Below are 16,959 nucleotides of genomic sequence, written 5' to 3'. Positions count from 1 at the left end.
CCGATACGCCGTGTCACCGTCACCCTCCACGTATCCTCCGCAACCCCGCCGACACCATCGCCGCTCACGCTCCTCTTAAGAACAACAACCGAAAGGAGTCAAGGTCGTCGCCACTACTGTGTTTTCCTCTTCTAACCTTTCAGACCCCGCCTCCGTCCTAATCGATCCAAGTGTTAGGAAACATATTTCTCTAACATTTCACGCTACCGTTATGGACCGTTTGTTTATTAGACTCTAGATGTTTATACAATTCGTTGCTTTCCAAATTTTTATAAATAGCAAGTAACATCTTAAAACATAAATCGCATATCCTACGCACTAAAAATTAGTATTTGATTTAAATTAGAAATATGTTTTTATATAATTCTTATTTATAGGTTGGAAAGTTTAAATAGACAAACATTGAAGCGTGGATATATAGAATGACGTAAGACGTAAACTAAAGTTTAGTTTATTTAGAGGTTAAACTTTTTTAATATTTAAATGCTAAAATTTAATACTTCATTCGTGTTAGAATTACGTTACATTTATTTATGGGTTAGAAAGTTTTAAATGATACATATCGAAAGCGATAAATGGAGGATTAAAGCGTAGATTAGTCGAGCGGTGGCGCGCGCGAATGTAAGCTCGGAAATGATCTCGCTTACAATTAGTAGATCGGGGCCGCGTATTTCCGCTCAACTTGCGCGCGTCTACTATTTAACCTCGTTTCTTCTATATCTTCTGCCGCGTTGTTACTGCTGTCATGCTCTTTCGGCTTCTCTTTCTTCGTTCGATCGTCTATATCCCGAACGTGCGCTGGGATATCGGATAACAAGTCACGGGGAACGCGTAAAAAGTAAACTTTCAATCTTGTTGGCGCGTCGCGTCGCGTCGTTAGAAACACTGCGTGAGAAAGCCGCGCCAGCATTATGTGCATAGTGCATAATTATCTCCTTACCGGTTGTTTGCTAATTTTCTCTTCTCTTGTCATTCTCTTCGACCAAAACTTCCCCTAGAAATTCCCCTAGAATTTCTATAACATATACTTCAATCTTGTTCTCATTTTGACAAACAAAGAGAGTTTGTAATATTTGAAGAATTAAAGAACAAAAATCATATATACCAGTAAGAACGTTTTCATATTGTGTTTAAGCTTGAAATATTTTTTAAGTTTAGGAAAATGATGTTACGTCCAGTTTTATCAAAAATACACACGTTTATCGTTTAACTAATTAATTACTTACTGAAATTCAAGCAATATAAAATGTATAAGGGTTAAATGTCGGATAAAGGACAAAAAAATGGACGAGGTAGAAAAATGGCGATGAGAATGGAGGCTGCTCGTACAGAGGAACGGGGGGATCGGTCACGAAGAAGTTTATTTTCCAGTTGGCCGTTGGTAACACGGCAGCTATCTATTTGGCCGTTGGTATCTAACCGAAGCCATGGTACGCTCGGCGATGTCGCTTTTAATTCGGTAAGAAACTGGGTTTCTGGGTCAGAGAGCCGTGATACACGGAGCAGCCGACGAGCACCACTGGCAAACGGCTTCACATGACTCTCGGGGAAACGACTTTCTTCGGACCAGTGCCGTATCTTTCGCGACAACCTTGCATCTATACATTCGCGCCCACTCTCCATATTTTACGCTTACATCTTACTTTTTCACACTACGCATATCAATTATTTATATATTTGGTATTGAGATTGTAAACATTCGTCATATTCGAATGACTCACCCTTACACGAGGAGAATCGTTAATCTGAGACGTTACTGTGACCGTATAAAACAGATATATATTATGCACTTATCCTTGAATTTTTTAATTAGAAATGTTAGCTAGCTATTCACGTAGTAGAACAGATGTGTTAAGTAATTAAATTATAATCTAAGATCATAATTGTTAATATCATCCAGATCTTTGAAATTAATTCCAAATAGAATGTTTTTATGCTTAATTATATTTGGGTACGATTCAAACTATTTCTCTTTATATCGAACGATAACCATTAGTCTAGGGATTTTAGGTATTTATGAGAAATTTAAAGGTACAACAAAGCGTAGAACACAAAGCGTATAGAAATATCTAAAGCGTACTTCATTCGTTATAACATTCAATAGTTTAGTGATATTCATAGAAATATGAATGTTCATAAATATTCTCAGCCTAATAACTATGTAACAATGTAGGAAACTGGTCGCTTGTACACGTGATAAACGAATGACGTTCGCGAACTATGTAACATCATCGACAAAAAAATGACGGCTCGAATTTCCAAATCTAATTCACACATAAAAATTCAAAAGGATATGTGATGAGTTGTTTACGTATTTCGACTGCATAACGAAAGCGAGAACTGTAGAAGAACGAAGATGACAGGAGATCGGCGGGACCGTATTACGTTACGTTCCAGCCGTTTCGGAGAAACACACGGAGCGGCAGGGACATTTTTGTCGAGAGTGAAAGTCCGTAGGTCTCGATGGGGCAACGTTAACTTTTACGTTCTCTGTCGTGGAATGTACACGTCGATCGGCCGTTCTAAGGCACTCTCGGCGCCCGGTTTAGCCTTACGTAAATTCGACGCAATGTTATTATGTAGGACTCCTGTCTCGCGTCTGGGTTAAAGTACATTAACTGCAACACGCGCCAAATACAGCAACCGATGAATGATCCGATAGGGGATGCGCATGTCGCGATCCTTTCTCTCGCAAGTGTCACCGACAGCTTTCGATACTTCGATTCTAGATTTTCAGTATATCGATTTTTTATCCATACGTGAGTTATTGACTGTTGGATCTTGATTTTCCCCTCGATTTTGAATTTCTCACATATTTTCGATCTTCAATGTCCGATATATCAATCTTTGGTTATCGATTGTTTATTTTTCGATAATATAGCGATTCGTTTATATAGCGATTTTTATCGTTGACTTCGATCTTCTGACACAATAATTTTCGATATATCGGTCATGAACTCTCGATTGTTCATTTTTCGATATATCTATTCTTCATTTGTTTGTAATCTCAATTTTTCACATATATACACACGATCTTCGCCATGTTAATTTTAAATTGCGATTATGCATTTTGGATATTTTTGATCGTCAATTTTCCATATATCGATTATCAATTTCCAATGAGTTGGTTTTTAGTAATAACACGAACGTTCGACGTGATATGTTTTAGATCGAGCACGCGCGCCGTTTCGTTGAACGCCTCTTGCTTATAAAACGCTGTGTCACGAGAAACGCCGTGTCACGAGACCTTGCGCGTTCAAACTTGCTACTCCCAACCGATTAGCGTTCGAATATCCGTAAATTACGTCACACACGACTAAATTAATTCTGGCGACTGTGTTGATCAGGATCGTTTTAAACATTTAAACGACCACCGGAATAAACCGAGCAGGCCAATTCCATCGACTGACTCTCGGTTCGTAGAACGTGTCGGAACGTGTCGAATATACGCTAATATTGATAATTCGACTGCGTATTTTTATACAAATTCCCCCTTTTCTTTCAATATAATTAGAGAGATGAAACGTCGATAGAAAACCGTTTTGCCTATTAAATCTTACAGGGATTACTGTACTCTGGATATTTTGTACGTTTTGCGTTTCCAAATTTCTTATATCTTACTAAAAATCCACGATCTACCGATAAATAAAAATAATATATGAATAATAATATGAATAATAATATGAATAAAATCTTATTAAAAATCCAACGATCTACCGATAAATAAAAATAATATATGAATAATAATATGAATAATAATATAAATAAAATCTGTCAATTGAAAGTATAAGGCATTGAAAATATAAAACGTAAGATGTGAAACGTGGTAAATATAATTGGTTGAAAAATATGAAGCAATCGGAAACGAACAGGCACGGTTAAAGAAGCAACAGCAAGGTCTAACTGTACACAAGCCGCGGTCGTAGAGCGAGAACAAAGAGGGGATAGCCAGGTAGGATAAGAATGTCGGGCAACACACCGGTTGGGAAATGAATTGTGACGTGGCCTGGCATTGAAAGAGACACGCGTGTATGCACGGACAACCGAGCTCGTCCACGATCGCCTTGTCTAATTTCTCGTGCGACCTGATTTCTCAAACTTAACCAAGCTCGTTGGAAACGCGATGACACTCCTCGAACGCTTCCGTTCCGTATTCGGTTTGCGGACGAAGCTTCGAACTGGATTAGAGAATTTTGGAAACTCCAGTATTTGACTGGCTTCGATTATTAAAAAACCGATGTACATCATCAAGTAATTATATTAATAGGTAGTTCTATTAAATGAATTTTTTTAACATAGAGAATTAATAAATTCAATCAACAAATAATTTATGTTGAAGATTGCACATCTGTGGTAATGGTAAAAGTAGGTTAAGTTAAATAGGGTTAAATAAATAAACAAATGATGCATACACTTGGTACGAAACCTGGTTTATCGATGATTAGTTGTCTAAAATATTTTTAATAAAACGTTCATTGAAGATAGTTTACGTAACACGATCGAGAATAGGGAATTTTCAACAGATATGCGAAGGTTGTTGCACCTGTGTCAAAAGGTTAGTGAAAAAGTAAATGGAAAGAGTGGAAGCGAAGGATCTAAGAAATGATGGAAAGCGGTTTATCGATATTCCGCGGAAACGCGAATGGTAATAGAGTTTTAATTACCGATTAACCTTCCAGGGAGCAAGCTGCCACGTTAGTGCCGTGTTTTATTGTCTATCAACAACGTAAGTGGGTCGCGCGGCCGCCCTCGCCTCCCTCGGGGATTTACCTGCTCTTATTTCCGCCGGTCACGGCACCCGGAGTATCTCTGTCACGTAATTTCGACCCGCTTTTACGTCACCTGTTTTTGTAATTTCTAAATGTATTCTTCATATCCCGGAATCTTCAAATTTTTGCGTCGCTGAAATTTCGAATTTCCAAAGCGTCAAACTTTCAAAGTTCCGAACGACCGAATTTTTAAAATGTCCAACTTTTACGTTCCAAATTCTCGAAGCTTCGAACTTTCCATGTTCCGAATTTTCCAAACTTTCAACTCGAATTTCCAAGGCTTTTCAAGCTTTCCAAATCCCAAACTCCTGAATTTCCAAATGTTCGATATTTCAAGCTTTTGGATAATAAGCTCCTGGCTTTCAAATTTTCAAATGTTCAGAAAGTCTCTCTTTCAAATCAATTCAAATATCCAAAATTCCGAACCTTTCAACGTTGAAATCCCCAAATTTCGAAATCCTCGATTCTTAAAACCTCAAAGACTACGGTGAACGTGGCAAGGAATTTGCAAAAGGGGCGATGTCCTGAAATCATAGAGCAAGCACGGAAAGCTTGAAAATGCGGGGAACGTGAAAGTTTAGAGCGCGAACGTCCCAGATGTGCGGTTTTTCTTTCGCGATAATGATATTCTCTTTGCTGTTTAGCTCCGTTAAAGGCTCTATATATTAATTGATATACGAAGAACGAGCCAGAAACTGCCTAGTAATCGTGGATTGTATCATAGTTGACAAAGTAGCCATGTTAGATGCGATCCACCGGCGACCGTTGTTCATTTGAACGAGGTTCGAGGGGCTTTTTCGTCTGGAAAGAGACGCAGATTAAACAGGACCATAAATCAACCGAAGGAAACGTCACTGTTCACCCTCGCAACACCTGGCTCTTCTCGCTTTGAGCACGTTCAGGAATATTTTGACCTGGTAGTTGTATTCTATTCATCCAGTATCTGTGTCTATAGTCTGTAGAAAGTATTTTGTCTTCAGACCCTTCACCGTTATAACAATGAAATGGTTAGGAAGCCTTACTAGAGTTGAGAATTGGGAAATTGCTTGTTGTATAGTTGTAGTAATATTAGTGGAATTTTATAAGTCACAAGTTACAAGTCACAAATCACAAGTCACAAGTTGCGTAACAGTAATTTCAGGCACGATCGAGGCAAATTCCCAGTGGGCCGGTAAGGATTTGGGGCCACCCTACGTAGGATTTCATTAACGAACTGAAAATGAGGGGTCGGCCATGTTGGTAATCCGTCGGTAAAAATGTACAATAGTAAACAAGTAATTTTTTAGAAATTGCTATTTCATCTGGTAAAAAGGTATTATGTTGTAAAAGAGAAGTTGGGAGAAGTAGTTTGTCAATTTGCTGATTAATTGATAAATTATTATTAATTATGCAAGAGAGTGCAGGTATAGGGGAAATGTCTATATCGTTAGTCCTAGTCTAGTTACTTAATTTTAGAACACATTAGTTTATATTCTGCGCGATAGAGGCAATATTAACATCGTAACAAAGTAAAATGAGCTCGATACAGTACAAAAATCCTGTTGAGGTTATTCGATGTATAATCAGAGAAAACTAGTGGATAAATTGTAAGGCAGAAAATATATTTAAATATAAGTGTAATTATAAGTAAGAATACAATTTGAGCTGGTCCAGATCCACACGCTAGCTGTGTTACCCAATAACTGAAAAAACCCCGAAGCCAACATCGCTTGTCTTCTGTTTATGGTCTGACTTCGTTGCAGTCTTTTGTCTACGCGCTGTCGATGGCTTCAGTGCTTGAGAAACTAAAAAGACCAGATGTAGAGTTTTCTTATAAGTGGTGACCACTTCAACAAATCCAACAGTACGTTGTGACGAATTACCATCTAACTAACTGTGAAAGTTCACAAAAATTTCTAACATTCATCTTTCCGTCGTTGTCATTCAGAATTTCGAGATTACACAGAAAGAAACATCCGCCCAGCTGGAAGCAGCTAACCTTCCCAAAAAGGTTGGGATCCCAACGTACAGGTATATCTATATAGTTTGGGTATGCTATAGACGTTTTGATTTGTGGTCTAAATTGGGCTCATTGATAAACTGGTCCCTCAGTAACGGAGGTCTCTTTGGTTTCCAGTTACTTGCGCCAGTCCTTGGTCGCGGTAATCCTTCCAGAAATAAGTGGCCGACTATTTTCGGTGTTTGGGAAAGCGACGGGAAATTTGTAGAGACCAGGAAATATCTTGTTCGATCGTACACATACGCGTAACGTTGCACACATTTAAAATCGCTTCTAGATACGATATTACTCGGGATTACGTCTATCTGGTTCCGTTTTTAACGAATCTGCGTGGTTGTTTGGACAATTTTGAACGCGGAACGAGGCGAACTCTAGCGTCCGTATTAAATCGAGCATGATCGCTTTGTTATAGCGAGGCTGGTGAATTTTGAGGGTCGACTAAAAGGGGTTGCGTCACTTGTACACCCCAAAAGGCGAACCGAATTAACCTAACTTGCTCTATTATTTATTTGTTTCGGCGAAAGGTTACCTCTTTCTTCTTTGCTTTATCGACAAATTTTTATCACGTATTTATTTTTATCTAGCTATTTTTATACCTTTTATCTTTCTTATCCTTGCGTTACTGATAGACCCGAGGATGAATAACGTCCTGCAAACTTATTGTTTATTTATTTCAAATGACTCCTTCTCTGCCTCTTGCCGAAAAATTTCCCTGAACTTTGTCTTGTTTGCGATTGTGTATACATAGACCTTGGAAGTAGTTCCGGGTTAATCTAATCGGTATTTACCCAACCTAACCTAACGACCGATCGCTCGTACATTTTTCATTTCGAAAAGTCCCAATCCTGCTCGTTGGATTTCTTGTTTTTTGAAAAATTTCTCTAAACTTTGCCTTGCTTGTTCATTTATTTTTTCCCTAGCTTTTCTAGGTTATGTGCATAGGGATTGTGTTATTCTCTAGTATAGGATCACAGTCGTCAGAATGGTCGTAGCACGTGAATAAACTCGGTTATACCGGTCGTGGACAGATTGATGTACAGTTCTCCCCTCCGACATCTGTGGCTACAAAAGGGCCAGTAAATTTGTGAAGGATCCCGGCAATGGTTCTACGGTTTGTTTGTGCTAGGACGCTCGATCTTTCCGGGAAATCACTTTTCGCCCCTCCCTTTCACATTCGATCGTTACGTCCATGCGTTAATTAATTGTTCAAGGATTGATCCTTCGCGATTCGTTTCGTTGGGTTAATTTGAATCGAAAAGCGATAGAAAAAAAAATGAGGAAAGAAAATTTTACGTAATAAACGAGATAGATGGAAAATAGGGAAAATAAGAAGTTTCACGAAATAAAACAATATCGATCGCGTATGACGGTGGTAGACGGCCATAGAAAGAACCATTATCGAACGTAAGTAATTCTGCACCCTTCTATTATAGGACGGCATTGAGATTGGCACACCCCGACCAGAGAAAAATCCGGCTTGCTCCGCTTAAAAGGGGTTGTCTTTGTGTCTCGATTGCGTAAGATCAAAAAGGGCCGGGAGGCTTTATACGCGCGATTTCGAGTCGCCGGCGTCGGTCTACACTGGCAGAAACTCTCGGCAAACAGATTTCCGTTCGAGTTTCAATTTCAATTACGCTTATCAGTCGTGCAGTAGTTAAAAACTGCTCGGACGACTTTGCTTAATTCTGGAATAATCATGTCTATCGATATCCTGCCATTTAACGGCCATTTCATTTGCCTAATTAATTTTCCTTATAAATGGCGTAACTTGTAAAAATAGAAAAAGATAAAGGAATAAAAAAATGGAAAGTTTAGATAGACTTTTCGAAACGAACAAAGAAATGTGTGGATCGATTTTTCACTTAGAGATTCCTATCTACTTACGTATAAATTGTCTATGGTTTATGGTTACTTATAATTTTCTTATAAGAATTGTTGTTCGTGGTCACGATTATTCCGAGGAACATTCATAGGTTTAGAGCCGCTTAACAGTTTCATTCAATTAACCTGGCAGCTTGACAGATGTAGATTACAAGAGTGTATCGTGTCCCGGCTGTGTTTTGCGACACACGGGTGAGGCCCACCTGACTGCGTCACAACCGTGCTTTACGTATGTCTCTGTGGCACGCGAACCAGCAAACTAACCTCCCCACTCCTGCTCGAACTTCGCTTTAGTTGACTTTAGCCGTTGTAACAGTGTTTAGTCGCATCATCAATCTCGACCGCGACTCCCTTTCTTACGTCTGTATCTAATAAGGACATCGTGCATAGAATAATCTGTATTCTAATTATGGTGACCTACCATCTACCGATTATCTTATTTTTTATTTATAAATATCGGCCTCTTAGGGGTTTCAAGAAAGAGCCAAGAAATAGTCAGGAAGTTTTAAACGTTCTTAAAGTTGTTCTTTTCAAGAAAATACTTTTGAGGAAGGCCAGTGTTCTGGTCTTGTATCAGGAAATAATTGTATTTAATTGTTGACGTCAATAGGTTGACGATGGATTGACGTCGAATCTTCTAACAGCTTGTCGTCCTAGGGTCGATTTTGGACTATCGAATCTACCAAAATGATGTATTTCAATTGGATGATTACTAAAAATATATGTATAAGAATGAATATGATTATATACCGCTATAGTTACAATTGTTTATATATAGTGTATTCAAACACACACTAGGTTAGGTTTAGCGTTAAGGATACGATATTTCTATTTACGATGTTCGATCGATTTTTAATACAAGATAAATAGCTTCCGAATATCCTTCTTAATTTTTCCGTTCGGTACTTGACCGATGGAGCTTTTTTATTCGAACGAATTATTCCATAAGTCAGCGTGCACGCGCGTGTGGCGCGACGGAGTTGGCCGAAGCGATTCTCCAGACGTTATTTAGTTAAAACAAATATGTAGTGGGGAATTGAAGCGATCGCGATTACACTTCGGCCTCAAAGTGGGATTCGTACGAACACAGATGTGAATCGAGCGTGTATCGTGATCCGTTCCGAGGACCGGAGATCCATTCTGTTTCGTCGCTTCGAGTATACGAAGGACGTGCTTCTTATCGCGATCCACCGTGTGTTGCAACCCAAACACGCAGTTAAACGGTATTGTTTAACTATTTCCCGGGAATTGTTTGGCCAATACCGCTTACCAAGCGAATGACAAGCTGTAATCAACGTTCTAACTATCTTCAATATTCTTTGTACTTTTCAGTTAACCTATTAACTGCAGAAGTCGAGCTTACAGCAATTTCATTATTTAGAAGTCCTTTAATTCTTTACATGTCATTTTATCTGTATTAAAAGTAAAGTATGTATATTATGTTCAAATTTTCAAGAAATAAAAGCGAACTAACCAATTTGTCTGTATGGATTCTTAATTTTACGATTATAGAAGTTTCTAGGCAGAATAATCCGATTAACAGATTACATAGGGAGATTAATATGGTAGGTTATTCGAGGAATGTTTACGGGAAAGACCGAGGTAAATCAAGACGTTTTTTCTGGAAAATACTTTTTATCGAGTACCGATAAATTTATCATAATGTAAATAAGATTCTTCGAAAGGTTATAATTACGATTCTTAAGAAACTTCTTATCGTTGGCAATGATCGAATAGAGACACGTACTTCTACATTAATTTTAAGAAAAAGTCGTAATATCGTTTCGAAGAAAAAAATAACAAGATTGAGAGTCACTGTATCGCGCATTGAAAATCACTTAGGGAGCAGCGATGCTTTTATCAAAGCAGACTCGTCATGTATGTCGCGTTTACGCTACATAGAGACGGTGTTCAGCAGCGCCACGCGCCTATCGGGAGAATTAACTGTAGTTTTAACGTGGCTCCGACTCAGAAACGAGGCGGTCCACGTCCCTCGATGACGACGTCGACGACGACGACGCGATGCAAAAGGATACAAGCGTGTATGCGTGTACACGTGACGTTTACACGCATACACGCGGCTCTCTTCTACTCGGATGCACAAGAGGCGTTCGGGAAGTAGGGAGCTCCAAAGATAGCGTTGCAATTGCTTTCGAACCCTTTCGAATACCCTTTCCACGTTTATTTCTGACAGGCCGCTCGTAAAATTCGTTCCTTCTTCGTACGCGTACGAAATTAGGTTACCAGTCAATGAGAATATTTTATGAATATAGCGACTGAGTTACAGTTACATCTTCTTTTCTTTCTCTTTGAAAATATACAAAGTTCTAAATTGAAGTATTAATTGCATGACAATTACTAAGTATTAGTGAAACTACTAAACGATTAAATAGGATTCTTAAACTTAACATGCACGTGGAGGTTAAGCTATTTATAGTACATGTAGCTTAAGAAATTCATTTCCTCAAAATATTCAATTACAACCTGCCGTAGCGAAAATTCTTTGTGTTCGAGGAATCCCTTACGAACGTGACACAAGGAAAATCTGTTAAAACAGAAAGAAACTCGATGAACCCTTGCACGAAATTTTTCCATCAACGAACCAGAAACATTGGAACGTCGTTCTCTTGGTTCGACGACAGGAAGATTCGAAGGGCGGGATACATTTTCGAGACACCCTGTGTGCAGTCGCACTATTCGTTCGAGGGGAGAAACCTCGGGCATGCACACAGAAAACAGAGACGGACGAACGAATGGAAAAGGAGGCGCTGCGGGTCGAAAGGTACGGGAAGGAGGAACGAGTGCCGCACGAGCGGAACGAAAATGAAGCTACGATTCTTTGCCCTCTCCTCTATTGCCTCTGTCTCTCTCTACTACCGTCAGCACGACTTCTCTTTGTTTATCTAACGCGAGAACCCTGCAGGAGAAGAGGAACATCGACCAGGACAGTGACATAAAAGTTGAACGAAGATGCACGACTCGAATAACATGTGCCACATTTTCGAGTTAAACGAGCTGCTCCCTAGTTTTTATACTCTGACTTCTGACCAATTGTTTTCTATTTAGAAATAATTTATAGGTTTCTCTTGTACAATGCAATATTATTAACGAAGTTTTACGTGTTGTAAATAACAAATTATATATATCAGTAGATTCTTTTCCATGATTAGAAGTACTTTAATAATGAAACAAATGAACTTTTACAAGTAAATTTTACAAATTAGAAGTTGTTCGCTTATTTGCTTAATGTAAAATTTTACTATTTTGTGATATTTTGTGTCTGTGGCCTACAGCACACTAATATTACTTATTTATCAAGAAGTAAATAAGTGTTAAGAAATTAAGAAATTAATAAAACGTGAAGTTAGTCAGCTTAGCTTCTGAAAGACTGATATATATATGTATTTTATCATATCGAAGAAGTGATTTTCGAAGAACACGAAGAGATGTTAGAATTAAAAGAATTGTTACGGAGTTAAAAATTGTTTTTTTAACGCGATACGTGTGGATAACGAATTTGCTTATCGTTTCTACGAAGCGCACTCTAGCAACTGAGTTATTCCACCGATCCAAACATGGCGAAATATTAATAAGATTTTTTACAGCCGTATCAATTGTGACGATAGTAACTTCATACGATAAGAATAGTAGCTATACATATATTGTAGTTTAAATCGTTTACGAGACAGATGTTCGAACTTGGACGTGAATCAATGATCGCCGATAGAAAACGATATTAAATACGCCGTTTCTTGGAAATCTTTACTGTTCTTTCCGCATCGCAACGCTTCAAAGAAGCACAACTTCGGCGAGTTCTTGACACGGCTTAAAATTCGTCCCGTTTCGACCTACCCGATAACCACGTAAATTTACGAGCTTCTTCCGTCGAGACTATCGATTGGTTTTTTGGTAGTCTCAAGGCCGGTCGAGATAGAACATTTTGAAGGCTCTCATAAAAGCCCAAACCTATGTTTTCGACAAAGAATGCTCTTAACCATAGAGGGTAACGAATAGATTATTTTCGTTGTGTGTTGTCGTTGATATGTATGTGTGATTTTTCATTTCACTTTTCTAATAAGTCTATAAAATTTTATTAACAACCAAGTGAAGGATTATATTTGGAATGTCCAATAGGGTTGGGCTGTAAAAATAATAGTATTTACTCTCATAACATATAGAAGGAAATTTTTGGTATTTTATTGGTTTTGATATATCATCAAAATTGATTATCATTATTGAAATTGATTAACTGTGATCTTCATATGTTAAGGAAAGAATAGTATTAAATTACACAAGTCTGGAGACTTCATCAGGGTTAAATAATTCCTTTCTGTCGATTCTAACCTCGAATCTAACGATTCTAAATCTCATTCGTAATTACCGTTAGAACTATTTATTTTTAAACGATCATATAAAAAGGATAATACAACATCGTTTAAGTTTCGGAAAAGAGAAATGAAATAGCAAAATATGTGATGGAATGGATCGGCACTTTCCCCAGCGTGTTTGCGAAATCCATGGATCGCAGAGGATTACTCGGAGTTATAACGCACGTAAGAAGGACAAAATAGAAGAGCAAGGCGGCGACGCGGAATCTATCGAGAGAGCACACCACTTTCGTGTTCTGAAATCCTGCTCGACACGTTCCCGAACGCACACTCTCTCGATGTCGTTCGCAGCAGCGTGGCGGCAACGTTACGATGGAAACGCGCGCGCATCGCCACCGGGACACGGATATTTCTGTGTGCATTAAGTGGCGGGACAAGCCAGACACACAATAGACGCGTATCAGGCTCGAGACATCGACCTTCGAGTAGCCAGGTAGACATCGCCACTGCTTTCGAAAAATACGTTTCAGAAAGATTCGTGATCTTGTAAGGGCTAAACGATTACTAAATTCGACAAAGGACTTGATCTTCTAAATATTATGACTGTACGAGATAACGATAATTGAGTTACACAGAAATTGCATCAATAAATTACAAAATTGGAAAGTAAGGAAATGTGATAACATTATAAGCATTATTTTTTGTTATTTACTTTGAAATTTATTAGTATTTCTGTATATTATTTTTTTGTTATAAATAAACTTATGGAGGAATGAAATTTTCATTTCGTTCGATTTCGAAAGAAATATGCTTTGTTACCTAGTTAGAGGTTAAAGCGACCACTTTCTTTAGAAAGTATGCTCGGTGCATAAATATCAGCTGAGATATCGCAGTAAATTTTTATGTAACGAAAGAACTCCGCATAGAAAAGAAAACGGTTTCTAAGTACAATAATAATAATAATAATAATAATAATAATAATAATAATAATAATAGAAGTTCTGTTTTCATTTAAACGTTTAATAAATCTATGTTATACTCGAATCACGATAGCGGTACAAAGAATAGCACTCTTTTACACATGAGTACTTAAAAACTGTTCACGTGCTCCTCTATGTATCACAGACGTCGAGGTTAAAAGGGCTTGTAGTAGATCTAGTCACGGTGAGAAGAGTCGCGACTCAAAACAGTATAGAGACGCCTCTGCCATATGTCAGAATGGGACAGACTACGTAGACGGAAGGATGAACCAGACGAGCAAGTGAGAAATCTAAGTGAGAGGTCCTTGAAACTAAAGAGCGAGTGAGCGAGCAGACGAATGAGCAAGTGAAAGATCCTGGAGATGAAACGGGTGTGTGTAAGAAAGTGAGCGAAAGAGAGCTACGGTGCTTGAGCGAGAGCAAGATGGCGGCCGAGATGGAAGAGGACGCTCGATCGAAATGGCGTGGCAAGAGAGAGGAGGAAAAAGTAAACAACGCGCAAGCAAGAAACGGTATAAACGGAAGAAGGAACAAAGATCAGGGAGGAGGAGAACGTGTACACGAGGAGAAAGAGAGACAGAGGAAGGTTGCCGAGAAGCGAATCGGCGAGAAGCAGGTAAGAAGGGAGCGACCAGCTGTTTCCTTGTGTGACGTCACGCAGGTGCCTCACGGCCGGTTGGGGGAATGAAGGTGGACAGGTGGACAATGCTCCTAACCCTCTACTGGTATCTGTATCCTGTTTTCCACCGTCGTTTCGTATTTAGCCATTTTTTTAATCGTATTCTCTTTTGGTCTTTTGATCTTCCGATTATTGCGACATTAGAAAGAAACGTTAATCATAGATATACGAAGTATAAACTGCGGATGCCACATTAAGAAAATGATTAATTAAAAAGATTAATTAAAAAAGAGATAGAGATAAATAACGGGGTCCCCCTATCAACGAAGGCCACACTCTTCACAAAGCATCCACGATCTATGTCTCTTATGTCTATGTCGTTAACTTAACTTCAACTTTTACGCGTTTAGTCCAACATTATGGAAGCGTTGATAAGGGTTCGTTCGAACGAATCAAACTAAAATTCGTTTGGTATTTGACGTTTCAACCTCGTGTGCTTTGGAAATGTCACATTGTCTGTGTTTCAACAAAATATATACTAACGACTTTATGGAACTGTTGCTTTCGTTTCGCTTAACAATATATTACAATGCACACTCTGTCATGGAAATGAGCGTAGCATCGTTTCATGGTTAAATACTGCTTACGAAGAAGCAGGACGATGTAGCGTGGCAAAAGGAACTCGAGACGAACTATTAATCCTGGGAAAAGGTCGTTTCTTTGATTAGTCGAGGAAACGCGTAAAACCGTGACTCCAAGTCCTGAAGGGAGAAGCCGTTGGGAGATCCGATGCAGCCATCGTCCAATGGCATCCATCCCACTGTGTCTGCACGCATGCGTGTTCTTTGTGGCTATGCACACACGCATTCACGCACGTGCCGTCGTGCACACTGACACGCGCCCCTAGAGGGGAAATACAACCTACATATTTCGTCGAAGAATCGACCGAACTACCAGCGAACTAATACCGCGGCTGATGTCTCACGAGATCTTCCGATAAACCGACATAAATAAGATCATCCACGTTCAAGTAAGCGTTGTAGAGTTTAGTTGGAAGGATAAACTTCTTTAAAAGATACATACATAATTCTTTAAGATTGCTGGTTAGGAATTCTTTCTTCCGAATTTACTTGGTGACGATCCATTTTTCTTTCTTCTGCAAGTCTATATCCATTCTTAAAAGTTCGTAGCATTCGAATTTTACAGATGATCTCTTTTATATTAAATGTTACAGAATTTAAAAACAACTTCCCAAAAATAATTGTTTAAGATATATTTTTAACTTTCATCTCGTAATTGTTGGAAGGTTTGTCCAAGAGTAGCCTTTGTGTACAGATTTATCGACCGTGTATGACCCTTGTTTCGGTTCATAAATATGGTTGTTTGTGACTGTTGACGTCCGACAGTAATATTTCCAAAAACGTCTCCGTTCGAAGACGTTAGGCCACGCTCGTATTTTAATAGTCAAGAGACGACTATATCGCGTAGTTCGCAGATTGACATGTTCGTCTCCGCGAACGACTCCGCAGATTGGGCCTGAAGCGATTAATCACGAACATTATCTTATCGCGAGTTGAATGCTCCTATCAACGATGCGTCGCAAGCAATCCTCCGCTATTGCAAGATTGTGCAACATCGTACGGAACATCAGGCTCGATCCACCAATAATGCAGAAAAGCGTTGTTCCACTTTGCATTAGGCCCGTTTATTTCATCAAGTAATTTAAACATTCGCGTTTTAGGCTTATAATTAAGTTTCTTATATTTAAAATTGTTCAAATTGAAAAAGTATTTTTAATATTCTCCATACCCATTTCCTTGTTCTTGTCAGTTGTATTTTATTCGATGGATCTATTCGTTTCTCAGTTGGCGAATTAACAAGACTTAATAAGAGACTTATTATCTCATAGAACTATTTGTCTTTTCTATACTAAATTCAAATACATATTGATTACTACTAAACTCAATTCAATTATTCATTTATAAAATGTTCGTCGTTTGCCAACAACAAAATGTAGAGTTATCACAACACGATAACATTACGATTCAGTGATAACGTAACCATAACAGGCCGCTACAAATTCGTTCCAAACTAAAATTTGATGTGCTTTTTTCCAATAGTAAATCTTAAAAATTACCATTAACGCAATGGACATTTATAAAACATACTTAATATCTAAATTGCGGTTAGCAAACAGTTGTCGCAACAAAGGATTCAGGAGCGATGAAAGCGCCGCGTAACTACAAAACCATCAATTTGGATAACGCAAGGTCTTGCCATACTTGGCTTCGAATTCCCTAAGTAGGCAGGTATGCGTATGACTAACTAACAGTGTCTCAGCGAGCAGGCGTGCGGCTCTCTCTGTCCTTGTTTAATGCCTGTC

At 38.6% G+C, this 16,959-nt stretch overlaps 1 protein-coding gene across 2 annotated transcripts in view; it reads left to right on the top strand.

Moving 5' to 3' along the window:
* Positions 1-16,959, top strand: part of LOC138178560 (uncharacterized) — a 93,416-nt gene that overhangs the window by 24,023 nt on the left and 52,434 nt on the right. The window contains exon 1 of one of the 2 annotated variants that reach the window (XM_069110536.1): positions 14,402-14,573. The exons of the other annotated variant lie outside the window; for it this stretch is intronic. Within the exon in view, the coding sequence (XP_068966637.1) occupies positions 14,417-14,573 (157 nt within the window). The 5' untranslated portion in view covers positions 14,402-14,416. Of the gene's footprint in view, positions 1-14,401; positions 14,574-16,959 lie in introns of those variants that run through there. 2 annotated transcript variants of the gene reach the window in all.

Source organism: Bombus flavifrons, chromosome 3 (genome assembly GCF_040668555.2).
Source record: "Bombus flavifrons isolate JBK064 chromosome 3, iyBomFlav1_principal, whole genome shotgun sequence".
Taxonomy (NCBI): Eukaryota; Metazoa; Arthropoda; class Insecta; order Hymenoptera; family Apidae; genus Bombus; species Bombus flavifrons.
This window is presented reverse-complemented; position numbering and strand designations above follow the sequence as displayed.